Source organism: Myxine glutinosa, chromosome 9 (genome assembly GCF_964187855.1).
Source record: "Myxine glutinosa chromosome 9, kmMyxGlut1.1, whole genome shotgun sequence".
Lineage (NCBI taxonomy): Eukaryota > Metazoa > Chordata > Myxini > Myxiniformes > Myxinidae > Myxine > Myxine glutinosa.
Genome location: NC_136269.1, coordinates 138,660,724 through 138,687,189, shown reverse-complemented (window position 1 = coordinate 138,687,189; position 26,466 = coordinate 138,660,724). Strand labels below are relative to the sequence as shown.

General features: G+C 47.4%; 1 protein-coding gene and 1 long non-coding RNA gene across 4 annotated transcripts in view; both read left to right on the top strand.

Annotated features, from left to right (window-relative positions):
* Positions 1 to 6,862, top strand: part of MRPL3 (mitochondrial ribosomal protein L3) — a 40,418-nt gene extending 33,556 nt beyond the window's left edge. For both annotated transcript variants that reach the window (XM_068128016.2, XM_068128017.2), the window contains one exon: positions 6,478 to 6,862. In XM_068128016.2, the coding sequence (XP_067984117.1) occupies positions 6,478 to 6,645 (168 nt within the window). In that variant the 3' untranslated portion in view covers positions 6,646 to 6,862. The remainder of the gene's footprint in view (positions 1 to 6,477) is intronic.
* A 6,365-nt stretch (positions 6,863 to 13,227) lies between these two features.
* The window catches only part of LOC144893679 (uncharacterized), a 28,566-nt gene continuing 15,327 nt past the window's right edge, over positions 13,228 to 26,466 (top strand). For both annotated transcript variants that reach the window (XR_013624624.1, XR_013624625.1), the window contains exon 1: positions 13,228 to 13,492. This is a non-coding gene — a long non-coding RNA (uncharacterized LOC144893679). The remainder of the gene's footprint in view (positions 13,493 to 26,466) is intronic.

The following is a 26,466-nucleotide window of genomic DNA, read 5'->3' as shown; positions in this document are numbered from 1 at the left end:
GGTCTGTGGGGGGTTGGAGTGACTGTTGCTCCTGATCCAGGTGAATTTCAGGACCCACGGTCCCATTTTTATTGTATGCAGCCTGTGGCTGCTGGTTGCATTCATTGCTGAGAGCACGGCTGTGCTGCTAATGCCGAACCCATTGTTTCTGGTAAGCTGGTACTCATTTTGCCAACCTCAGAAGGATGACAGGGTGAGTCAACCCACCTGGTGTTATTTAACAGAATGATGGGGCTTAAATTAAGACCCAAAGATCTTAAGCCAGTCATCTTATCCATGAAGTCAACACCAGGCATAATGTTTACTGTATCCTTCGGAGATCTCCACAAACCTCACGATTTCCAGACAACAACAACAACAACAGGCATTTTAAGGCCATTTTCCCTGCAAGAGCAGGGGTTAGCCAGATTCCAGACACGATTTCCGATTTCCAGACATACACTCGTATATCGAAGTGTCACATGCACATGACTCGTTGAACCCACAACTGCTTAATGGGGGGATGTAGCTTTTGGAATGCATTGCCTGAAATTGAAGGTTCTCATGGTACTGGGAAAAGTGTATTAAATAGTACTGATGCATCACTTCAGTGAAATGTTCATGTGATTCTCACAAGATGGTATCATCAGTGTGCAGAGGAAGTGCATATGAGGAAATATTCAATGACTGTGGTTTGTTTCCTGTTAAAAATAAATTCCTGTGTTGTCTCGTGTCTGTCTGCATGTGTGTCTGCATGTTGTCTGCATGACAACTCTTTCATGAGCCTCAGACATTGTGAAAAAATAATAACATAAATAAAGTGTCTTACTTTAATGGAGCAAACATTGATGACACTGAAACCCCAAATTGCCAAGTTGCGGAAATAGTTTTTTTTTTTTTTTTTTTGGAATACAAGATCGAGGCTCTTGTAAGAGCCAACCTTAATCACAAAGACAAACTGACACATAAAACATAAGATAAAGGGAGCGGGAGACAAGATTGGGAGGGAGAGGGAAGCACACAGGTACAACATTTGAGAGCAGGGACATCGGGAGATCTGTGGGAGGGAGAGGGCTTGGGGGGAGGAGGCACGGGAAGGGGTGGGGGGGAGTGGGAGGTATAAAACACATGGACAATGCTAGGGCTTCCAGGAAAGAAGTCGGAATTTCAAAAAAGTGGATCTGGGGTGAATTAACGGCAGAAAAGATCAAGTTTTGGATGGGGGAAGACAAGAGATGGTGGTGAACAGCTGTTGTAAAGACCTGGAGGGTGGAGTGGGATTGAAGGGAGTGGGGGAGTTTGTTCCAGAGGCAGGAGAAAAGAGGAATGAAGGAGTGAAGGTGAGCAGAGAGTCTTGATTTTGGCAGTTTAACCAGAAGAGGGTTGCAGGCAGCTCTTGTGCGACCTGCAGGAATATTTGGGGGACAAAACACAGACAGAGATGGTGGAGCTAGGCCGGAGAGGAGTCGGAAGAAGACCACCAACCTGCCTGCGGTGAGTGAGTGAAAGGCCCTTAGAGTTGGCTTCATCGTGGGAGATTCCAATGATTCTGAAAGCTTTGGTTTCAACAGCGTGAAGACGAGCTAGGTGTGAGGCAGGAGCACTGGCCCAGAGGGGAGAACAGTATTCCATTGAGCTGCGGATGAAAGCCTTGTATGTGGTGAGGAGCTCAGGTGTGCCAAGGAAGGACTTCGCACGACGAATGATGCCCAGTCAGCGACTGGCTTTGGAGGCCAGCTTGGAAATGTGGTTTTCCCAGGAAATATCATGGCAGATAGTGAGACCCAAAAGCTTGAGCGATAGCACTTCTTGGAGAGGATTGTTCAGAAAGTAGATGGGAGGGTTGTCCAGTCGGTCTTTCCGGAGAGACATTGTAAGTGTGAGCTTTGTCAGGATTGAAAGACATGTTCCACTTGTTTGACCAGTCTGTGATTTTGTCCAGGTCTGCAGAGAGCGAGGAGGCTGCAGACTGCCGATCTGAGGGATGAGGTGCGGAGCGGCAGAGAGTGGAGTCATCAACAAAGAGATAGAGAGGATTTTCCAGGGAGTTGGAGAGATCATTGATGAAGACCAGAAAAAGCACAGGGCCCAGAACACTACCTTGGGGAACTCCAGCCTGAACAGAAAGGGAAGATGAGAGAAATCTATTCAGGGCCACACGTTGACTACGACCAGAGAGGAAGTCCGCAAGCCATGGGTGGAGATTTCCATGGATACCATAGGAGGAGTGTTTGTGGAGCAGAGCGGGGTGCCAGACCGCATCGAAGGCACGTGATATATCAAGGGAGACAGCTCTGATTTCCTGTTTGGCATTAAGGACCTCCATCCATTGTTGAGACAGCAGAAGCAGCATTTCCAGAGTAGAATGACCTGGTCTGAATCCAAATTGATGATCAGAGATCAAGCCATTGGCGAAGAGGAAGGATTTGATGTCAGAAGCGATGATTGATTCCATGACCTTGCTGATTATTGGGAGCAAGCTGATTGGTCTGTCGTTGCAAGGATCTGTTTTTGCACCTTTTTGTCTAAAGCGGTAATGTTGGCTGATTTCCAAGCTGATGGCAGATGACCTTGAGCAAAAGAGAGGGTGAAGAGAACAGAGAGAGGGTGAGATAGAGCGGCAGAGCAGGATTTTAGGACCCGTGGGCTGATGCCGTCTGGTCCAGTTGCAGAATCAGAGTCGAGGATTGACAGACTTCTCCACCTTGTCAGGAGAGAAGGACACAGAGTCCTGGAGCAGCTGGGTTTGACTGGGAAAGGTGGGAACAGAGAGAGATGGGTTCGGGACACAATATTTTGAGGCATTCGGCTTTTTCATGTGCGGTATCAGCTGTGTAGCCGTTTGAGGTATGGGAGGGGATGGATGGGGAACAAACACCAGAAACAGATTTGACCAGATGCCACCAAGATTCAGAGGAGGGAGACAGGTTTGAGAGTTCAGTCTTGAGAGTAGAGAGATATTGTTTCCTGGCTCCTGAGGAGAGACACACACTTGTTCCGAGCTTTGTGAAAGGAACTGAGATTTCCTTCAGTTGGATTCACCTTCCATGAGGTGAAGGCAAGTTGCTTCATGGCAACTGCCTCACCACAAGCTTCAGTGTACCATGGATGGGAGGAAGGGTATGACAACTAAAGACGAGATGGGATAAATCTGTGCATGAGAGAGAGAGAGGAGTTTACTTTGGAAGAATTCCCAGGAAGAGTTGATGTCAGAGGCAGTAGAGATGGCAGACCAGTCCAGATGATTAATGGCTGCTTGAGCACCGTGCCAGTCGACCTGAGTGAAATGCCAGACCTGTCGATGCTGAGGAGGCTCTCTGAGAATGGCCAGAGAGATATCCACTTTAACATTAAATGATCAGAAGAACCGATTGGAGCAGAAGAAGAGCAGCAGACATTTTCAGGGAAGTTTGTCATAACCAAGTCTAGAAGAGAAGATACTCCATTGACTGAGATCCGGGTCGGGAAATTGACAGATTTTGTCAGTCCCAGTGAGTCGCAGAAGTCCTTTGCTGAGGTACCTTGGCTGGTGTGAGATGAACCCACACCCAGCCAGCTGGCATGAGGACAGTTGAAGTCGCAACATATGAGAAAGAGAGCGTTGGGATGAGTGGATCGAAGTTGGTCCATGTTGTCAGACAGGGAGATGTAAATGGAGTCATCACTGATGAAAATTATGATGTATTACAAAATGTATTTATATTACAAACTAGCTGAATGCACCAGGCGTTCCCCGGGTTCTTTTTGAATGAATCTAATTTTCTGTACATAGGTCGTACTACTATAATTCAGCTTTTACTCGCAGCTGTAGAAGATTGACTACTATAATTCAGCTCAGCTTTTAATTGTGAAATGGGCCCAGCCCGGCCGAGGCGGCCTCGACTGGCCTCGCCTATAACGTTCCCGGGGCCCATCCTGACATTTTTTGCGTCAGACGTTTCCTCCTATCTTTCACCGTTCAGGAGATTAGTGCGTGCAGACAAACAAACAAACAAACTAAAATTTCTTTCATATATATGGAATATAGATTAATGATGTATTACAAAACATCTTCCTTTATCTTATGATATGGAGTATGGTGTGTTTTGATCAATAATATTTCATTCAAAAATGAGAAAAATCAGTGCATTTCCTGATTTTTGCCACAGCAAATTGCCCACCAAAGCTGGGCTAAGAAGGGTACTTTCACCCATGGAGCGGGAGTGCCCGCTGGTAGTCTAAAACGATGCAATAAAGACCAAATACAATAACGACATCCTAATTCTCTTTTCCTCATACAGTGCATTCAGAAAGTATTCAGACCCCTTCACTTTTTTCACATTTTGCTATGTTGCAGCCTTATGCTGAAATCGTTTAAATTCATTTTTTCCCTCATCAATCTGCACTCGATACCCCATAATGACAAAGAGAAAACAGGATTCTAAAAAGTTTTGCAAATTTATTAAGAAAAAATTGAAATATCACATTGACATAAGTATTCAGACCCTTTGCTATGACACTTTAAATTTAGCTCAGGTGCCTCCCATTTCTCTTGATCATCTTTGAGATGTTTCAACCCCTTGATTGGAGTCCACCTGTGGTAAATTTAATTGATTGGACATGATTTGGAAAGGCCCACACCTGTCTATATAAGGTCTCACAGCTGACGATGCATATCAGAGCAAAAACCAATCCATGAGGTCGAAGGAACTGCCTGCAGCGCTCAGAGACAGGATTGTGTCGAGGCACAGATCTGGGGAAGCCTACAAAAAATTTCTACTGCATTAAAGGTTCCCAAGAGCACAGTGGCCTCCATAATTCTTAAATGGAAGAAGTTTGGAACAACCAGGACTCTTCTTAGAGCTGGCCACCCGGCCAAACTGAGCAATCGGGGGAGAAGGGCCTTGGTAATAGAGGTGACCAAGAACCCGATGGTCACTGGCTGAGCTCCAGAGATCCTGTGTGGAGATGGGAGAAACTTCCAGAAGGACAACCATCACTGCAACACTCCACCGATCTGGGCTTTATGGCAGAGTGGCCAGACGGAAGCCTCTCCTCGGTGAAAGACACATGAAAGCACGCTTGGAGTTTGCAATAAAGCACCTGAAGGATTCTCAGACTGTGAGAAACAAGATTCTGTGGTCTGATGAAACAAAGATTGAACTGTTTGGCCTCAATTCTAAGCGTCATGTCTGGAGGAAACCAGGCACCGCTCATCACCTGCCCAATACCATCCCAACGGTGAAGCATGGTGGTGGCAGCATCATGCTGTGGGGATGTTTTTCAGCAGCAGGGACTGGGGGACTGGTCAGGTTTAAGGGAACAATTAATGGAGCAAAGTACAGAGATATCGTTAATGAAAACCTGAAACAGAGCGCTCAGGACCTCAGACTGGGCCAAAGGTTCACCTTCCAACAGGACAATGACCCTAAGCACACAGCCAAGACAACACAGGAGTGGCTCAGGGACAACTCTGTGAAGGTCCTTGAGTGGCCCAGCCAGAGCCTGACTTGAACCCAATCAAACATCTCTGGAAATACCTGAAAATGGCTGTCTACCGACGGTCCCCGTCCAACCTGACAGACCTTGAGAGGATCTGCAGAGAAGTATGGCAGAAAATCCCCAAATCAAGGTGTGCAAAGCTTGTTGCGTCATACCCAAGAAGACTCGAGGCTGTAATCGCTGCCAAAGGTGCTTCAACTAAGTACTGAGTTAAGGGTCTGAATACTTATGTCAATGTGATTATTTCAGTTTTTTCTTTTTAATAAATTTGCAAAACTTTCTGAAATTCTGTTTTGTCTTTGTCATTATGGGGTATTGAGTGTAGATTGATGAGGGAAAAAATGAATTTAAACTATTTCAGCTTAAGGCTGCAACATAACAAAATGTGAAAAAAGTGAAGGGGTCTGAATACTTTCTGGATGCCCTGTATGTGTCGATTTTCAACCCTGATACAACTTGGCTGGGTGTTGGTACATCTCTCACGAACCATTGCACTTCAGCAAAGGACTACTGGTACTCCACAGGAGTGACTCAATCTGTGAACGTTTCCACCAGGATTTCTCTCAATGCAGGTTTAAAAAAACCCACATTGACTGCATTCTTGTATTTGATTCTGGATTCTTGTATTTGATTCTGGATTCTTGTATTTGATACTGGATTCTTGTATTTGATACTGGATTCTTGTATTTGATACTGGATTCTTGTATTTGATCTATACAGTATCGACTTACTCTTGATTTAAAAAACAAAACCTTCAGCGCTGTCTGGCTTTTCTATGCAGTTATTTGAAGTGAACATGAAAGATGTGCCAGCATTTGCTCATATTTGTTTTTGGTACAAGATGTCTGCATATTTGTAAAAAAAAAATGTTTTGTTTTCATTGAGATATCAAAATGTACACTTCAGAACTGCTAGGATCCATAAGTCCAAGTGTGACGATGAACTTCATTGTTTGATGCGGTGGATCATCGCCTGTGGAATTGCCCAGTAATTGATGCATCCGTTGTCCCTTTCCAGGTGTCGGACACTCTTATATTTCCACGGCGCAGCGCCAACTCCAATCCACCGTTTCCAACGTTCTTTGAAGATGGGGAGGAGGAACTGCCTGAAGAGCTCTACGCAGATGATTTGTTTCAGATGTCCTCGCCCTCACTCATCCCAGAAGAAGAGGTTGAGGGAAAGTGAGCCTGAAAGGCCTTGTAAAGGAATCGCTGAGGTGTGCACATGATTGTATTTGTCGACCAGTTCCTTGCTACGTGGAACTTCCTGTTGGCAGTGGAGACCTGTTAATTTGGGTGCAGGAACCAGTCTGGACGTCTCTTCCTGTTGCTGTACACACAATCCTTCAGACGTATTACTCGTGTATATTCCGAGTCAATAAAGTAACTGTGCTCATTTGTAACAGGTTTGAGATTGACTCCTGTTCTGGCCTATTGACACTTTCTGGATTCCTGAGCAAAACAGGTCACACTATTATTTACTACTTCATGGTTGCTGTGCACCCGTTTCCCTCATGGTACATGGCTCTGCGAATGGTGGAACCGTTCTCCTGCAGTCTGACGCTTTCGTGAATTCTTCACAATCGATATCTATTTCCGATCATTCTTTTGGTTGAGGTTTTCTCCTTTTATTAATTTGTCCGTGAGTGGGTTTTTATTAATTAATAACACGGAGAGGGCTACGTGACCTTTTGCCTTGGTTTGCTTTTCTCTCTGCCTTTTCTTCTTTGGTTTGTTCAGTTTCTGCTTTTGCTCTTACCTTTTCTCACTTCCATTTGCTGTTGGTTTCACGCATACAGTGTCCATTGGCTTTATGTCAGAGTTTTTATTACCCCGTGCACGTAACGTAAAGCAGGGGGAAGCAATTGGTTTACTCTCTGTGTGTCTGCCAGTATATGATCGAGGAACTACCGTATTTTCTGGTGTATTAACTGCACTTTTTATTGGCAAAAAAATAAATAGTTAGGGTGCGGTTAATACACAGATATAGCAACGAAAAAACCCCCAAAAAACAAATGTTTTTTTCGAAGCTCGTGTAAAAGTAACACATATAACATATAATAAAGGGGTGGGAGACAAGAGGGGGAGAGAGGGAAGGACAACAACAGTAGAGAACAGGGACATCGGGAGATCTGTGGAAGGGAGAGGGCTGAGGCGGGGCACATGGGATAAACAAATGGACACGACTAGGAATTTCAGGAATTAAATTGGAGATTGAAAGAGGGTGATTTGGGGTGTATTAACGGGGGTAGAAAAGATCAAGGTTTTGGATGGGGGGAGATAAGAGATGGTGGTGAACAGCTGTTTTGAAGACCTGGAGGGAGGAGTGGGATTGAAGAGAGTGAGGGAGTTTGTTCCAGAGGTGGAAAAAAGAGGAATGGAAGGTGAGCAGAGAGTCTTGATTTGGGCAGTTTCACCAGAAGAGGGTTGCAGGTAGATCTTGTGCGACCTGCAGGAATATTTGAGGGACAGAGCACAGACAATCGAACATCTCAGACAGCACAGACAATCGAACATCTCAAACAGCACAGACAATCGTGCAGGGGGAGCTAGGCCAAAGAGGATTCTGTAGAAGACAGAAAGACCCCCTACCTGCCTGCTGGGAGGGACTGAAAGGCCCTCAGAATCGGCTTCATCGTAGGAGATACCAATGATTCTGAAAGCTTTGGTTTCTACAGCGTGAAGCTGGGGTAGGTGTGAGGTAGGAGCACCAGCCCAGAGGGGAGATCAGTACTCATCAAGCTGCGGATGACAGCGTTGTAAGTGGTGAGGAGCTCAGTCGTACCAAGGAAGGACTTCGCACGACGGAGGATGCCCATTCGGCGACTGGCTTTGGAGGCCAGCTTGGAAATATGGTTTTCCCAGGAAAGATCATGGCAGATAGTGAGACCCAAAAGCTTAATTGTCAGAACTTCTTGGAGAGGATTGTTGAGAAAGTAGATGGGAGGGTTGTCCAGTCGATCTTTTCGGAGAGACATAGTGAGAGTGTGACATTTGTCAGGATTGAAAGGCATGTTCCACTTGTTTGACCAGTTTGTGATTTTATCCAGGACTGCAGAGAGTGAGGAGGCTGCAGACTGCCGATCTGAGGGAAGAGGAATGGAGCGGCAGAGAGTGGAGTCATCAGCAAAGAGATAGAGAGGATTTTCCAGAGAGTCGGAGAGATCATTAATGAAGACCAGAAAAAGCGCAGGGCCCAGAACACTGCCTTGAGGAACTCCAGCCTGAACAGGAAGAGGAGATGAGAGAATTCCATCGAGTCACACGTTGACTACTACAGGAGAGAAAGTCACTCGCACACTCCGGATTTGGTCCTGGCCTCAGATCCTGACCAGTCCAATTTTTTTTTAATTGAGTGAATAAAATGTTTTCTCTTTTTACAAAGAAAATAGCTGCCTGGACATGGTTCAATTGGGTAATCTGTTCTATTCTTACTAAAACTGTGACATGAGGGAGCAATCAAGGAAAATTGTGAAGTGAGTCGTGTGTGAGTGGTGTGATGTTCCATGTTAGTTGTTCCGAGTGAGTGAACGGTCTAAGGATGGGCGTGAGTTCTGTGTAAGGAGGTCCCTGAGATATTGTGAGTAAGGAAGGCCGTGAGATGTTCCGTGTGAGTTAATGGTGTAAGGAACGCTGTGAGTTCTGTGGGAGTGAACGGTGTAAGGAGGGCCATGAGATTGTGTGTGTGTGTGTGTGAGAACTGTGTAAGGAAGGCTGTGAGATGTTCCATGTGAGTTAATGGTGTAAGGAGGGCCAGGAGTTCTGTGGGAGTGAATGGTGTAAGGAGGGCAGTGAGATATTGTGTGTGAGTGAATGGTGTATTGTAAAGAAGGCCATGATATTGCCGTGTCCCCGGGGTTAAGACCCCAAGAGGACGAATGACCAAAACGAGCTTTACTCCGATGCGTATACCCAACTTGGCGATATTTTCTTTTCGCGCGAGTGAGAAGGTTCGAGGCCTTATCCGATTGGAACACACACAGGGGTTAATCCGAACCTACAACCACAAGGACGGGACAGCAAAATCCACAATACAAGGAAAGTAAAATTTGACAAATAATGATTTCATGAAAATAAATGCAAGTAACAATGAAAGGTGAGGTAAAAAACTAAAATTCCTAATTGAGACGTCTCCACTCAGACTCGTATTCAAACAAAGGGAAAACGAAAGTAAAGGAAAATAAAATGATTTGGTAATCGGCCAGCACTCAGCTTTGCGTCCCCAAATGGCTGGTGAGGCTTGCCGGTAGTTCGTCGCCTCCAAACCACCATGCGGGAAACGCACAACATGGCGCTGAGTGCGCTCTTCGACGTCCAGAGGAAACACGACGTGGACCCAGTCCACCACCGACGTCGATCCTGTGCCTTGTAGTTCCGACTGTTTCGAACCGCTGTCTCACCAGCCCTTTCCGAAGAGCGCAGACGAACCAAAGACCACAAGCCCGCGACAAGGAAGAAATGCGACTGCCCACTATCAAAGCCAGGACCAGGAGAGAGCAAGATGGCGTGACCACGTCCTTTTTTTCCCTTCACTCTCGAATGTTCCACGATGACGTCACACTCTGTCCAATCATCAAGCGCTACTCAATCACGAAGGCCGGGCGTGGCCTGCTCATTATGAGTCGTCGGGGTGGAGTCTAATCTCTGTTCCGGAATGTTTGGATGACGTCAAAAGCCCTGAGGCGGGGTTTGCGTGTCGATCTGCAAATGTGCTGTGTGTTGGTTAGCCCTGGCGGCATTGAGTGAATGAATCCATTTACAGTGCGATTGTTGTAGTTATTGTAATGGTGGCCCTTTTTGATGCAAACAACAGAGGGAAAAAATCACAGGGCAATTACACATGAGTTTATCCTTAAGCCCTTCCTAATTAGCATAGCTCCACCCCTCGTATGGAGACACATACGATCTTACCCGGACAGACGATCTTACCCGGACAGTCGGCTTAACTTAATTTACATCGAGGTGGGTTCTTCTTCTTCACGACACTCAGAACATGCTAATCTGCACATTCTGAACTTCATTAGGGTATTTCATCCATACGCCAAAAAGATAACTATGTTCCGTGTGAGTTAATGGTGTAAGGAAGGCCGTGAGATGCTCCGTGTGAGTTAATGGTGTAAGGAAGGCCGTGAGATATTCTGTGAGTGAACTGTGCAAGGAGGACCTTGAGTTGTTCTGTATGAGTGAACGGCGGAAAGAGGGCTCTCCCACCTCTCCCCCATCTCCAACCTTCCCCTTCTGCTCTCCTCCTCTCCCTTACGCCCCCCTCTTCCACCCTTCCTTACCCCCCCTCTTCCACCCTTCCTTACCCCCCCCTCCACCCTTCCTTACCCCTCCCCCTCCACCCTTCCTTACCCCCCTCTTCACCCTTCCTTACCCCCCCTCCACCCTTCCTTACCCCCCCCTCCACCCTTCCTTACCCCCCCCTCCACCCTTCCTTACCCCCCCTCCACCCTTCCTTACCCCCCCTCCACCCTTCCTTACCCCCCCTCCACCCTTCCTTACCCCCCCTCCACCCTTCCTTACCCCCCCTCCACCCTTCCTTACCCCCCCCTCCTCCACCCTTCCTTACCCCCCCCTCCTCCACCCTTCCTTATCCCCTCCCCTCCACCCTTCCTAACAATCTTTTCCTCACCCCCTCTCTCCCTTCCCTCCCCCATGTGCTCTCGTCCCCCTCCCCCTTGTTCTCTCCTCCTCCTCCCCCTCCCTCGCCCCCTCCCCTCCCTCGCCCCTCCCCTCCCTCCCTCGCCCACGCCCCTCCCTCCTCCTCGCCCCTCCCCTCCCTCGCCCCTCCCCTCCCTCCCTCGCCCCTCCCCTCCCTTCCCTCCCTCCCTCGCTCCTCCCCCATGTGCTCTCCTCCCCCTCCCTCGCCCCCTTGTGCTTTCATCCCCCTTGTGCTCGCCTCCCCCTCCCCCTCCCCTTTGTGCTCTCCTCCCCCCCATTGTGCTCTCCTCCCTCCTCCCCTTGTGCTCTCCTCCCCCTCCCCCTTGTGCTCTCCTCCCCCTCCCCCTTGTGCTCTCCTCCCCCTCCCCCTTGTGCTCTCCTCCCCCTCCCCCTTGTGCTCTCCTCCCCTTCCCCCTTGTGCTCGCCTCCCCCTTGTGCTTGCCTCCACCTTGTGCACTCCTCCCCCTCCCCCCCCCCTTGTGCACTCCTCCCCCTCCCCCCCCCCTTGTGCTCTCCTCCCCCTCCCCCCCTTGGGCTCTCCTCCCCCCCCCTTGTGCTCTCCTCCCCCTCCCCCTTGTGCTTTCCTCCCTCTTGTGCTCTCCTCCCCCTTGTGCTCTCCTCCCCCTCCCCCTTGTGCTTTCCTCCCTGTCTGTGCTCTCCCCCCCCTTGTGCTCTCCTCCCCCTCCCCCTTGTGCTTTCCTCCCTCTTGTGCTCTCCTCCCCCTTGTGCTCTCCTCCCCTCCCCCTTGTGGTCTCCTCCCCCTCCCCCTTGTGCTCTCCTCCCCCTCCCCCTTGTGCTCTCCTCCCCCTCCCCCTTGTGCTCTCTTCCCCCTCCCCCTTGTGCTCTCCTCCCCCTCCCCCCTTGTGCTCTCCTCCCCCTCCCCCTTGTGCTCTCCTCCCCCTCCCCCTTTGTGCTCTCCTCCCCCTCCCCCTTGTGCTCTCCTCCCCCTCCCCCTTGTGCTCTCTCTCCCCCTCCCCCTTGTGCTCTCCTCCCTTCCCCCTTGTGCTCGCCTCCCCCTTGTGCTCTCATCCCCCTCCCCTCCTCTTGTGCTCTCCTCCCCTCCTCCCTTGTGCTCTCCTCCCCTTCCCCCTTGTGCTCGCCTCCCCTTGTGCTCTCATCCCCCTCCCCCTTGTGCTCTCCTCTCCCTCCCCCTTGTCCTCTCCTCCCCCGCCCCCTTGTGCTCTCCTCCGCCTCCCGTGTATGTGGAAGGAAGGGTTTAAACTGAAGTTGGATTGGTAGGTATATACCTGGTAGCGTTGAGGATAGCAGGAATGTGCATGTTGGAGGGAAGGGTTTAAACTGGAGGTGGATCGGTAGGTACATACCTGGTAGCGTTGAGGATAGCAGGAATGTGCATGTTGGAGGGAAGGGTTTAAACTGGAGGTGGATCGGTAGGTACATACCTGGTAGCTTTGAGGATAGCAGGAATGTGCATGTTGGAGGGAAGGGTTTAAACTGGAGGTGGATCGGTAGGTACATACCTGGTAGCTTTGAGGATAGCAGGAATGTGCATGTTGGAGGGAAGGGTTTAAACTGGAGGTGGATCGGTAGGTACATACCTGGTAGCTTTGAGGATAGCAGGAATGTGCATGTTGGAGGGAAGGGTTTAAACGAGGTGGATCGGTAGGTACATACCTGGTAACGTTGAGGAGAGAGGGAACATGGGAGGGTTTAAACTGGAGTTGGATTGGTAGGTATATATATATACCTGGTAGCGTTGAGAGAGGGAACGTGTATGTTGGGGGAATGGTATAAACTGGAATTGGATCGGCAGGTATACATACCTGGTAGCGTTGAGGATAGAGGGAACATGGAAAGGTATAAACTGGAGTTGGCTCGGTGGTCGGTAGGTATATTATACATACCTGGTAGCGTTGTGCACGTTGTGGAGAGAAGGTGAAGGGTGCGGAAGTGCGCGGGCATGCTGGGCCGGATGACCTCTTCCTGCGTTGGACTTTCTTGAGTGACCACCAAAGTAAAGCGACGAATCAGCAAACATAGCAATCAGCACAAGCACTATCAATAATAGTCAATCAATAATAGTCAATACCAATCGGCAAAGCACACAAAATAAGCACCAAACCGACCACGGACCAATCAGGACGAAGCAAGCCGGACAAGCTGTTGGGAGATTTGTACAAACGGGTTCCCGCGTTTTCTTTCCGTGTGGTGGTTACAGGTTACCTTCGAGCTGAGGTGTTGAGATAACCTCATTTAACCGGAACCCCAAGAGTTTTTAGGAAAAGTGTGTTCGTTTTACCACAGCCGAAGCAGCCAGGAATTCGCGGCTCCGCAAGATGGCGACGTCGGGAAAGGCCGGCGCTGTGGATTCGAACGCGGATGAGGAACCGCAAACAGCTTCGCCTGAGGTAACTTTGTACGGAATGCCTTCACTTATTTCAGGGAACAGTTATCTTCATTCTGAGGCACCTGCATGGATCGAAGGAAGGAAGAAAGAACGGCCGACCAGATGTTTCGCTTTGGTACCTTTTTGGCTTTCGGAAGTTCCGAAATTATAACCCTTTACGGCTTTAGTTGTTGGACCAAAGATTGTACCGGACATTGGGAAATACAGAACAAACATCCGAAGATGATGTTAATGGACGTGCCGTTTTGCGTATGTAATATGTATATGGGCTGCAATGATGGCGTGTGCACTCGTGATGACGTCATGGTTCTTGGAGTTTGAGGCTGCACAATGTTGTTGCATATTTCCTCCTCGTTAATGTTTCTCCTGTTACTCATGCAACGATATTGGTTATCAGAATGTCCAGGTTGTGTAATCCGAACATATTCGATATAATCGATTATCACGTGACATCTGTTGCCGTGAAGGGGTGCGAGTGGGATGTTGAAGGAAGGTTGGACGACGTCATGCCGGGACATGGTTGGAACAAGTTATCTGTGATTCACTGGCGCCAAATGCTCGAGGGAACGTTTATTCCAAAGATAAAAAAAACAAGTACAGGGTATCGGGTGACCGACTAAGAGGAGTCGACAGGGTACATCCTCTCCCTTCCCTATTCTCTCACATACTCTCTCTTTCCCACACCTGTCCACACACCCCACATCCCCTCCACTCACCCCTTCTCCTGCTCACCGCCCACACCCCTCCACCCCCCGATTCCCACTTACCCCATCTCTCCTTCTCTCCCCCCCCCTTCCCATCCACCTGATCCCCCTCCCCGTCCACCTGCTCCCCCTCCCCGTCCACCTGCTTTCCCCCTCTCCGTCCACCTGCTTTCCTCTCTCCGTCCACCTGCTTTCCTCTCTCCGTCCACCTGCTTTCCTCTCTCCGTCCACCTGCTTTCCTCTCTCCGTCCACCTGCTTTCCTCTCTCCGTCCACCTGCTTTCCCCTCTCCGTCCACCTGCTCTCCCCTCCCTGTCCACCTGCTCTCCCCTCTAAAGCGGGGTTGCATCACAGCGGGGTTGCATCACAGCGGGATTGCATCAAAGCGGGGTTGCATCACAGCGGGATTGCATCACAGCGGGGTTGCATCAAAGCGGGGTTGCATCAAAGCGGGGTTGCATCAAAGCGGGGTTGCATCACAGCGGCGTTGCATCACAGCGGCGTTGCATCACAGCGGGGTTGCATCACAGCTGGGTTGCATCACAGCGGGGTTGCATCACAGCGGGGTTGCATCACAGCGGGGTTGCATCACAGCGGGGTTGCATCACAGCGGGGTTGCATCACAGCGGGGTTGCATCACAGCGGGGTTGCATCACAGCGGGGTTGCATCACAGCGGGGTTGCATCAAAGCGGGGTTGCATCAAAGCGGGGTTGCATCACAGCGGGGTTGCATCACAGCGGCGTTGCATCACAGCGGGGTTGCATCACAGCGGGGTTGCATCACAGCGGGGTTGCATCACAGCGGGGTTGCATCACAGCGGGGTTGCATCACAGCGGGGTTGCATCACAGCGGGGTTGCATCACAGCGGGGTTGCATCACAGCGGGGTTGCATCACAGCGGGGTTGCATCACAGCGGGGTTGCATCACAGCGGGGTTGCATCACAGCGGGGTTGCATCACAGCGGGGTTGCATCACAGCGGGGTTGCATCACAGCGGGGTTGCATCAAAGCGGGGTTGCATCAAAGCGGGGTTGCATCAAAGCGGGGTTGCATCAAAGCGGGGTTGCATCAAAGCGGGGTTGCATCAAAGCGGGGTTGCATCAAAGCGGGGTTGCATCAAAGCGGGGTTGCATCAAAGCGGGGTTGCATCAAAGCGGGGTTGCATCAAAGCGGGGTTGCATCAAAGCGCGGTTGCATCAAAGCGCTGTTGCATCAAAGCGGGGTTGCATCAAAGCGTGTCCAATGAAAGCGGATTTGTATCAGTGTGTGCAATGAAAGCGGGGTTGTATCAAAGTGTGTCCAATGAAAGCGGGGTTGTATCAAAGTGTGTCCAATGACAGCGCGGTTGCATCAATGCGTGGTTGCATCAAAGCACTGTTGCATCACAACGGGGTTGCATCAAAGCGTGTACAATGAAAGCGGGGTTGTATCAAAGTGTGTCCAATGAAAGTGCGGTTGCATCTCAAAGCGCGGTTGCATCAAAGCGCGGTTGCATCAAAGCGCGGTTGCATCAAAGCGCGGTTGCATCAAAGTGCTGTTGCATCAAAACGGGGTTTTTTTTTTTTTTTGTATACTGAATCGAGGCTCGATATTTACTTCACAAACAAATCAACCAGACAAACAAAATATATAAAAAGAGGGAGCGTAAGACAAGATGGGGGAGAGAAGGGGAAGCACACAAACACTTGAGAGCACACAACATTTGAGAGCAGGGAGATGTGTGGGAGGGAGGAGGCGTGGGAAGTGGGGGGGGGGGGGGGGGGGGTGGGAGAAGTATAAAACACAAGGACACCAAGGACTTCCAGGACAGAAGTTGGTATTTCAAAAAAGTGGAATTGGGGTGAAATTGGCGGGGGTAGAAAATATCAAGGTTTTGGATGGGGGAAGATAAGAGATGGTGGTGAACAGTTGTTTTAAAGACCTGGAGGGTGGAGTGGGATTGAAGAGAGTGAGGGAGTTTGTTCCAGAGGTGGGAGAAAAGAGGAATGAAGGAGTGAAGGTGAGCAGAGAGTCTTGATTTTGGCAGTTTAACCAATAGAGGGTTGCAGGCAGATCTTGTGCGACCTGTAGGAATATTTGTGGGACAGAGCCCAGAGAGAGCTGGTGGGGGGGGCAAGGCCAGAGAGGAGTCGGTAGAAGACAGAAAGACCACCAACCTGCCTGCGGTGAGTGAGTGAGAGGCCCTCGGAGTTAGCTTCATCGCGGGAGATTCCAATGATTCTGAATGCTTTGGTTTCAACAGCGTGAAGACGAGCTAGGTGTGAGACAGGAGCACCAGCCCAGAGGGGAGAGCAGTATTCCATTGAGCTGTGGATGAAAGCCTTGTATGTGGTGAGGAGCTCAGGTGTGCCAAGGAAGGACTTCGCACGACGGAGGATGCCCAGTCGGCGACTGGCTTTGGAGGCCAGATTTGAAACGTGGTTTTCCCAGGAAAGATCATGGAAGATAGTGATACCCAAAAGCTTGAGTGACAGATCTTCTTGGAGAGGATTATTCAGAAAGTGGATGGGAGGGTTGTCCAGTCGGTCTTTTCCGAGAGACATTGTAAGAGTGTGAGATTTGTCAGGATTGAAAGACATGTTCCACTTGTTTGCCCAGTCTGTGATTTTTTTTCAGGTCTGCAGAGAGTGAGGACGCCTCAGACTGCCGATCTGAGGGATGAAGAATGGAGCGACAGAGAGTAGAGTCATCAGCAAAGAGATAGAGAGGATTTTCAAGAGAGTCGGAGAGATCATTGATGAAGACCAGAAAAAGCACAGGGCCCAGAACACTGCCTTGGGGAACTCCAGCCTGAGCAGGAAGAGGAGATGAGAGAAACCCATTCAGGGCCACACGTTGACTATGACTAGAGAGGAAGTCCGCCAGCCATGCGTGGAGATTTCCATGGATACCAAAAGAGGAGAGTTTGGTGAGCAGAGCGGGGTGCCAGACCTTATCGAAGGCACGTGATATGTCAAGGGAGACAGCTCTAATTTAAAATTGTTGGATTGCATCAAAGCATCAAAGTCAAAGCGTGTCCAATGAAAGCGGATTTGTATCAGTGTGTGCAATGAAAGCAGGGTTGTATCAAAGTGTGTCCAATGAAAGCGGGGTTGTATCAAAGTGTGCCCAATGAAAGCGGGGTTGCATCAAAGCGCGGTTGCATCAAAGCACGGTTGCATCAAAGCGCAGTTGCATCAAAGCGCGGTTGCATCAAAGCGCGGTTGCATCAAAGCGCGGTTGCATCAAAGCGCTGTTGCATCAAAACGGGGTTGCATCAAAGCGTGTCCAATTAAAGCGGGGTTGTATCAAAGTGTGTCCAATGAAAGCGCGGTTGCATCAAAGCACGGTTGCATCAAACCGCGGTTGCATCAAAGCGCGGTTGCATCAAAGCGCTGTTGCATCAAAACGGGGTTGCATCAAAGCATGTCCAATGAAAGCGGGGTTGCATCAAAGCGCGGTTGCATCAAAGCACGGTTGCATCAAAGCGTGGTTGCATCAAAGCGCGGTTGCATCAAAGCGTGGTTGCATCAAAGCACGGTTGCATCAAAGCGCGGTTGCATCAAAGCGCGGTTGCAACAAAGCACGGTTGCATCAAAGCGCGGTTGCATCAAAGCGCGGTTGCATCAAAGCACGGTTGCATCAAAGCGCTGTTGCATCAAAAGGGGTTGCATCAAAGCGTGTCCAATGAAAGCGGATTTGTATCAGTTTGTGCAATGAAAGCGGGGTTGTATCAAAGTGTGTCCAATGAAAGCGGGGTTGTATCAAAGCAGGAAGGCGGAGGAAACCAGTCATCACTGCCAGCAGTTATAAGGTGGCAGTTCTTGTTATCCTCGCCAGAGGAGATGGTATTGCATTTGCGTCTGTCTGTCTGTTTGTCTGCACAGAATAAATATGATTTTCTCTGCAACCGTTGGTCCGATTGACAGGAAATTTTCACCGTAGGTGCATCGCCTCCTGTAGAATTTTTAAAATAACTATGACGTCATAGTTCACGTGGTACAGGCGCCATCTTGGAAAAACCGAAAAAATTTGCACCTATCTCCGAAAGCGATGCATATAAAAAAATTGAGACCTTCCTCATTGTAAATAACTCTCCATGGGGAATATAATATGTTAATGATGATGTCAGGGTGCATCCATTATGACATCATAATTCGATAAGTACAAAACTTCATCCAATTAAGATGAAATTTCTTGAGCGTCATCTATGGATAAATTTTATGAGAAAAAAAAATGATGACGTCGTCGGTCACATGGTTTGACCGCCATATTTTGTTTTAACAAAAAAGTCCTAAAACAACCCACTAAAAACACGTTCTGGTGAGGGTCTGCAGTCTGTGATTGCTCTTTCTTGTTATTATTATTATTTTATTGTTTGACTCTTGGCGGTAAAGTTTCAACTCTATTGTATTTGCCTGATCAGAGTCGCCAATTTGGCATGTGTTTCTACTGATGTGTTTCATTTATCATGTGAACGTAAACCACATTTCAAATCTGGCCTCCAAAGCCAGTCGCCGACTGGGCATCCTCCGTCGTGCGAAGTCCTTCCTTGGCACACCTGAGCTCCTCACCACATACAAGGCTTTCATCCGCAGCTCAATGGAATACTGCTCTCCCCTCTGGGCTGGTGCTCCTGCCTCACACCTAGTTCGCCTTCACGCTGTTGAAACCAAAGCGTTCAGAATCATTGGAATCTCCCGCGATGAAGCTAACTCCAAGGGCCTCTCACTCACTCACCGCAGGCAGGTTGGTGGTCTTTCCGTCTTCTACCGACTCCTCTCTGGCCTTGCCCCCCCAGCTCTCTCTGGGCTCTGTCCCGCAAATATTCCTACAGGTCGCACAAGATCTGCCTGCAACCCTCTTTTGGTTAAACTGCCAAAATCAAGACTCTCTGCTCACCTTCACTCCTTCATTCCTCTTTTCTCCCGCCTCTGGAACAAACTCCCTCACTCTCTTCAATCCCACTCCACCCTCCAAGTCTTTAAAACAGCTGTTCACCACCATCTCTTATCTTCCCCCATCCAAAACCTTGATCTTTTCTACCCCCGCTAATTTCACCCCAATTCCACTTTTTGAAATACCAACTTTTGTCCTGGAAGTCCTTGGTGTCCTTGTGCTTTATACTTCTCCCTCCCCCCCCCCCCCTTCCCACGCCTCCTCCCCCCGGGCCCTCTCCCTTCCACACATCTCCCTGCTCTCGGATGTTGTGTGTGTGTGTGCTTCCCCTTTTCTCCCCATCTTGTCTTCCGCTCCCTCTTTTTGTGTATTTTGTTTGTCTGGTCGATTTGTTTGTGAAGTTAATGTTAGCTCTTTCACGAGCCTCGATTCAGTATACAAAAAAAAAAAAAAAAAATTTTTTTTTTGTTATAATCACCAGTTCAGTGTTTCACAGTGATATTGAGTTATTGTTTGTGTTTGAACGCGCGTGTGTTGTTGGTTGTTAACTACATATGCGGGTTTCAGGAAGCGGAACGGAGTCTCCCATATGTTGAAGTATCCGTCTTCATGTGTGTGTATGTGTGTGTTTTTGTTTGTGTGTCTCGGTTGTTATATCTCAATAATATATGGGTTTGAGAAGGTGGAACAGAGCCCTCCCTGGTGTGTGTGTGTGTGTGTGTGTGTGTGTGTGTGTGTGTGTGTGTGTGTGTGTGTGTGTGTGTGTGTGTGTGTGTGTGTGTGTGTGTGTGTGTGTGTGTGTGTGTGTGTGTGTGTGTGTGTGTGTGTGTGTGTGTGTGTGTGTGTGTGTGTGTGTGTGTGTGTGTGTGTGTGTGTGTCGTTGGTTGTTAACTACATGCAGGTTTCTGATTGCTTATTGTTCCTTTCTTAATGCTTTAAAATAGACAATCGCAGTGGAAATTGTTTCTGGACGATTATCAATTTGTAGTTTACCCCCTCTACCTATGCCACTGCCACACTTTCATTCCATTTTATTAGGGGCACTGAGATTCAGTTATTCTCGCAGATCAACTTAACTTGACACCTTCTGACTTACTAAAACCAGACTCTCACTTTTGTCAGTCACTTTTGTAGCTCCTTTACAAGGCTCTGAAGGAAAACAAATGTGAATCAATCTGTCAACGGAACCCGTTAAAGACCATAAGCAACTATGCTTATCGCACTCTTAGCTATGCCTGTACCTTTCGTGTTCTAATGAGGGAAGGGTATTCCAACATGGCGGCTGCTTGCCATGCGAGCATGTGCTGCAGCTACACTCCTGTTGTATATACAGCTCGATGAACACACCCCAGCTCATGTGTGAGACCCAGCTGGGTTTGCACGCTCCTAACGCTGCCTCAAGATATAGAAACAAGGCCGCGAGATTGCAATATGCACACATCACATCATTAGCCGCATGCTCGTCACACAAGCTCACACTGTTGTATTAACTGTTCTTTACATCAAATTTTGACCCAATATAAAAAAAAACGGAATGTTCATCAAATGCCAATACTCAAGTTTTACAGTGACATGTTTTAGTAGTATTTTCGAGATTTCATGACTACAATGATCTTGTCAATAGCTGAAAGTTGTGTGGAGTTAATTGTTTTTGGAAAACACAATAAAGGGGTTAATATGTGAAAAGATTTTTCTTCAGCAAACATTTAAATTGTCCTAGTATGTTTTTGCTGCAAATTGGGTAGGTAGTTGATCGAATAGCTGACGGGAATGTTCTGTGATTACGAGTTGCGAGCTTGCTGGTATGAGAAGCACTGAAATTTGATCTGTACGTGTCATTGAGAAATAGTAATTTAAATGTGGACACTGATTTTTATGAAGTTTGATACACCAGTAAATAATATACGGTCGGGCCACCAAAAATGCTGGTGGGCCACCAAAAAATCTGTTTAGGTGGCCCGGCAGACCACAAAAAAAATAATTAAGCGTGACCCCTGATCGTGGGACGAAGAAGTAAAAGTTTCTGCAAAATATACCCAAAGCAGAGCCTTTGATGTGTACGAGGGGTTTTCAACATGTTCTAAGAACGAGAGACCCCCGATAGTCCAAGGAAAGCTGACGCTTGAAATATATCTTTCAAAACATGATTGGTAAGGAATTACTTTTCTTACTAATTGTGAATTTGAAAAAAGTTTGCATTTCCTCGACCATTGTGTCTGGGGAACTTTTGAACACCCACATAAGTATCACCCAAATGGCAGCTTCCCTATGCTCTTGGTCGGATAAGGCCTGTCTTCTCTCGATAAAGTGTGGGAGAAGGGAAGTGATGTCGACTTGGGTTTACAAGTTATGCCTTTCTCTAACACCGACTTCTTTTGATGTGGACAAATTTAGCCCCATCTTCTGAAGGGGGTTTAATCGTATTGGTGCAATTACTTTAAAATGTTGTGCACAGCTAATAGGAAAAATAAATATGAACAAACTTGGTCTCCGATCTTTTTATATAACCACCCAAATGCACGATCAACGAACTCCCTTTCACGAACTCCCTTCCACGTGCCATGGCTGCGTATTACCATTTAAAAGGAACATTTAAGAGAGATAACAGGAGATTGAAGGATCCAATTAAAATCTGTCTCGACAGACTTCAACACATAATCTTTGTACACAAATGCTATATAATACTCCTATGCTACACATTTGATAATGAAATAACTATACTACATTACACCGTTTAACCCATACAACATCCCCACAACAGTGTTGATATCCTTCGACACATGTCATTGATGACACTCATACAGAACTTCATGACTCAGCCAGTGCCTTTTATGACATGACGGACTCATTGTCCCACATGTCTACGGTATGCTGTTTCAAATGCCTTCAGCAACAGTGAACAGACGTTCCAGTGCTATGATTTCATGTGAGCGTGCAAGCACACAAAGTTCTGCCAGTGCATTGTTTACCTGAAATGACTGTCACCAATTCACGTTGGTTTCCCAGGAAATATATATGTAACCACCTTTAGAGGCCATTTTTCCCCGCAAGCGGGGGTTGGCCTTTTTCGGGAACCGTGGTTGTTGTTTTTCGGTCCCCTTTTTGAAGCAATGTTTTACGGCCGGATGCCCTTCCTGACGCCAACCCTTTTTGCCGCCTTTAACGACAAACAGGGAATTACCAGTGAACTGGTCCTCAATTAGCCGACCTCGGAAGGATGACAGGCTGAGTCAACCCCCCTGGCGTTAATTCAGCGATCGACCGGGATTCGAACCCAGGATCCTAGGATCCTAAGCTGGCACCCTAGCCCCTAGCCCAACACCAGGGTTTGGTCATGTAATGCATGCAAATAAAATGCAAATAAAATGCAAATATATATGAGTGTTGAACATGCCCATTCGAATGATTAGGTTTCTGAACATTTCTGAATTCTGCCACGCAAGTGCATCATCTTTCTTTCCTCGAGTCAAATTGAAAGTCGAGTCAAATTGAAAGTCGCAACTGTGTGCTGTTCACCTTCTCTTGATGCTTCTTGACAATTTTTCAAAATGCCAATACAAGCTGGGATTTCTGTAATTGGGGAACAGATGGTCTGACTCTGCCCTTTTTGTTCCTTCCTGTCAGTCACCCATCCTGCCCATCTGCGTACCATCTGAGAACAATGGTGCAACAGAGCTGTGCTGATTACTAATGTCTGAAAATTTGTCACGTGCCTCCATGACCGTGTTTGGTGCACATTTGTTGTAGATGTGAGAATGTAGGGCTCTGCTTCTCCATTTACGAAGCTTGTTAACTCAACTGGACGGGTTCATCACATACTGAACCCTCCGGCGTCTGTCGTCGTCGTCGTCGTTGTCGTCTGTCATCCGTTAACTTTTCGACGTTAACACTCCAGCGTCCACAAATATCAACCGATTCTGATCAAACTTGACATACAGCATCCTTACCCCAAGGACCAGGTTGGTATTACATTTCAGCCCGATCCGTTGAAAAATGGCGGACTTAGGCGACCATTTTGTTTTTGGTCATGAAAACGACGTTAACACTCTAGCGTCCACAAATATTAACAGAGTTTGATCAAACTTAGAATGTTTAACCCTTACCACACAAGGTAGGTTGCTATTGCATTCCAACCCGATCCGTCACAAAATGGCCGCAATAGGCTGCCATATTGTTTTCAGCTCCGAAACGACGTTAAGACTTTAATGTCCGCAAATATTTATGGATTTAGATCAAACTTGGTGTGTGAAGTTGTCCAGTCAGTTCAGTTGAGTTCTGCTTCCCTGGAAGCTCTAGTTTCTATTCAATGTGGTCTACGTGCAAGGCCATACCACAGTGAAAGACTTGTCGGGAATCCTTAACCTTTCAGTCACATCTGTCTGGGGTAATGATGTATGGTGTTTATTCATTGTCTTTCAATGAAACATAGGCCGTAGTGTGTTAAAAAAAAAGATATTTAAAAATACCTGTAAGAGGGGTGGACGGAGAGGTCGTGTTTGGGTAGACCCATGGTCTACATTTATCATGGTGTGAATTTGAGTTTGGACAGGGAATCAGCACAATTGTTTCCGATTTTTGAAAGGTATTTTGGGTACATGGAACATGAAAAGCTATTTTGCACTGAATATTGTACGATACAGTGCTTTCAGAAAGTATTCGCACTCCTTGTCCTTTTCACATTTTGTTACGTTACAGCCTAAATTTAAAATTGATTCAATCAGGTTTTTTTTGTCACTGATTTACCCATAATACACCGTAATGAATGTCAGTGGAATGTTTTTCTTTTAGAATTTTTTACGGAATAATTAAAAATGAAAAGCTGAAATATGTTGAGCCAATAAGTATTCAACTCCTTTGCTATGACACTGCAAATTGATCTCGGGTGCATCCAATTTCCTTTGATCATCCTTCAGATGTCTCTACAACTTGATTGGACAGCTCATCGCCCATCTACCACCATCCCTATCATGAAGCATGGTGGTGCCAGCATCATGCTATGGGGATGCTTTTCAGTGGCAGGGACTGGGAGGCATGTAAAGATGGAGGGAACAATGAACGGAGCCAAATGCAGGCAATTCCTTGAGGAGAACCCGCTTCAGAGTGCAAAAGACCTGAGACTGCGGCAAAGATTTACGTTTCAACAGGACAATGATCCCAAGCATACAGCCAAAGCAACACAGGAATGGCTTCAGAACAAGAATGTGAAAATCCTTGAGTGGCCCAGCCAAAGACCAGACTTTAATCAAATTGAGAATCTGTGGAAAGACTTGAAGATTGCTGTTCACTGACACTCCACATCCAACTTGACAGAGCTTGAGCAAATCTGCAAGGAAGAATGGGAGAAACTCCCCAAATCCAGATGTGCAAAGCTGATACAGACATACCTAAGAAGAAGACTTGAAGCTGTAATTGCTGCCAAGGGCACTTCTATGAAGTATTAACTCAGGGTATTGAATACGTATGTAAATTAGATATTTCTACATTTCATTTTTAATTATTTTGTAAGAATTTCCCAAATTTTTTTTCCACTTTGACATTATGTGATATTATGTGTAGATCAGTGTCAAAAAAAAATATCTCAATTTAGTCCATTTTTAACTCCAGCTGTAACAATAAAATGTGAAAATGTCAAGGGGTGTGAATACTTTTTGAAGGCACTGGAATAATAATGTATTTTACATTCTTGGTAATTTGTCTGTTTCTTCTTATCATCTCACATCCTTCACAATGCTGAGACCTCATGTTCAAATCAAAATGCTTGGCATGCATGCGCATAAACCCTTAGTAGCAATGTTGCAGGGGCAAGTTTCCATATATGGTACATGCGAGAGAGGGATTATTACTACATGCGAGAGAGGATTGACCAATCAAGAAAGTCGACTGTATTAGACCAAATGTACTTCGAAAGCATCCCAAAATGCAAAGCCCATCCGCATCCGATTTGTACTCGACCGAAACTTGACGAAAACTTCAGCTAAAAAAAAAAATGAAAAAAATTACAATTAACTAGTGTTCCACATATCTTATTATAATAGAAGCCTGGGTTTGGGATGCCGGCTTGAGATCCTGGGATCCTAGGTTCGAATCCCAGTCGATCGCTGCATTAACACCAGGGGGGTTGACTCAGCCTGTCATCCTTCCGAGGTCGGTAAATTGAGTACCTGTTCACTGGTAATTCCCTGTGTGTCGCAAGAGGTGACTAACAGGCCTGGCGGCAGGAAGGGCATCTGGCCACAAAACATTGCTTCAAAAAAAGGGGACCAAGGTGCCCGAAAAAGGCCAACCCCTGCTCTTCGGGGAAAAATGACCTCAAAAGGAGGTTCATATCTTATTATAATAGAGCAAATGTATATGGTTATGCATGCGACTGAAACGTCTTCTTCTTCTTCTTCAAATACAATTATTAACACCCTCTTAATTACGTTTAGACTACTGAGACCCCCCAGACCTTTGATGACCCTTTAATTCCCCCAAGACCCTTAATACCACCAAGACCCCAAAGACCCAAAATACTCTTGAAGGCCCCAAGGCTCAAAAACACCCCGAAGACCCAAAAATACCCCGAAGACCCAAAAATACCCTTTAAGGCCCAGAGGATGCCGAAGAACCAAAATACACTGAAGACCCAAAATACCCCGAAAAGACCATGAAGACCGAAAACACCCTGACGACCACAAAGACCCGAAGACCCATAACACCCCAAAGACTCAAAATACACTTAAAGGCCCAGAGGCCCCAAAAAGGAAGCCGAAGACCCAAAACAAAATAATACCCTTAAAGGCCCAGAGTACCCAAAAAGGATGCCAAAGACCCAAAACACCCTGAAGACCCAAAGACCCAGAGGAACCTTAAGACACTGAAGACCCCAAATAACCAGAAGACCCAAAATACCCAGAAGACCTAAAACACACCAAAGAACCATAAATACCCCCAAATAACCAAAATATCCCAAAGACTCTTTGGCTCAGAGGAAACAAAAGCCCCTGAAGACACCGAAGATCCAAAAGACCCAAAATACCCTTAAAGGCCCAGAGGATCCAAAAGACCTTGAAGACCCAAATGGCCCGGAAGACCCAAAAACACCATGAAGACCCAAAAGACACTGAAATGGTCAAAGATGCCTATCCCTATGAAACGACGACGTGTGGTGCGGCCACACATCACGCTAGTTGAAAAAAGGAAAACGAACGAGTCACGGTAGTTCTCCTAATAAAGGTTTGTTGAAAATATGACAACGAAAGCTCAAATGGAAAACTTGAAGAACCACGTCTCCCGCTGCTTGATGGACGGGCTAAAGAAGAAACGTTGAAGAGATTACAACACCCGCCGCGCGCTGTGCGGCGGATGGGCTAAGACAGCCTATTTGTACTTATTGTGAATTTGCCCTTTGACAT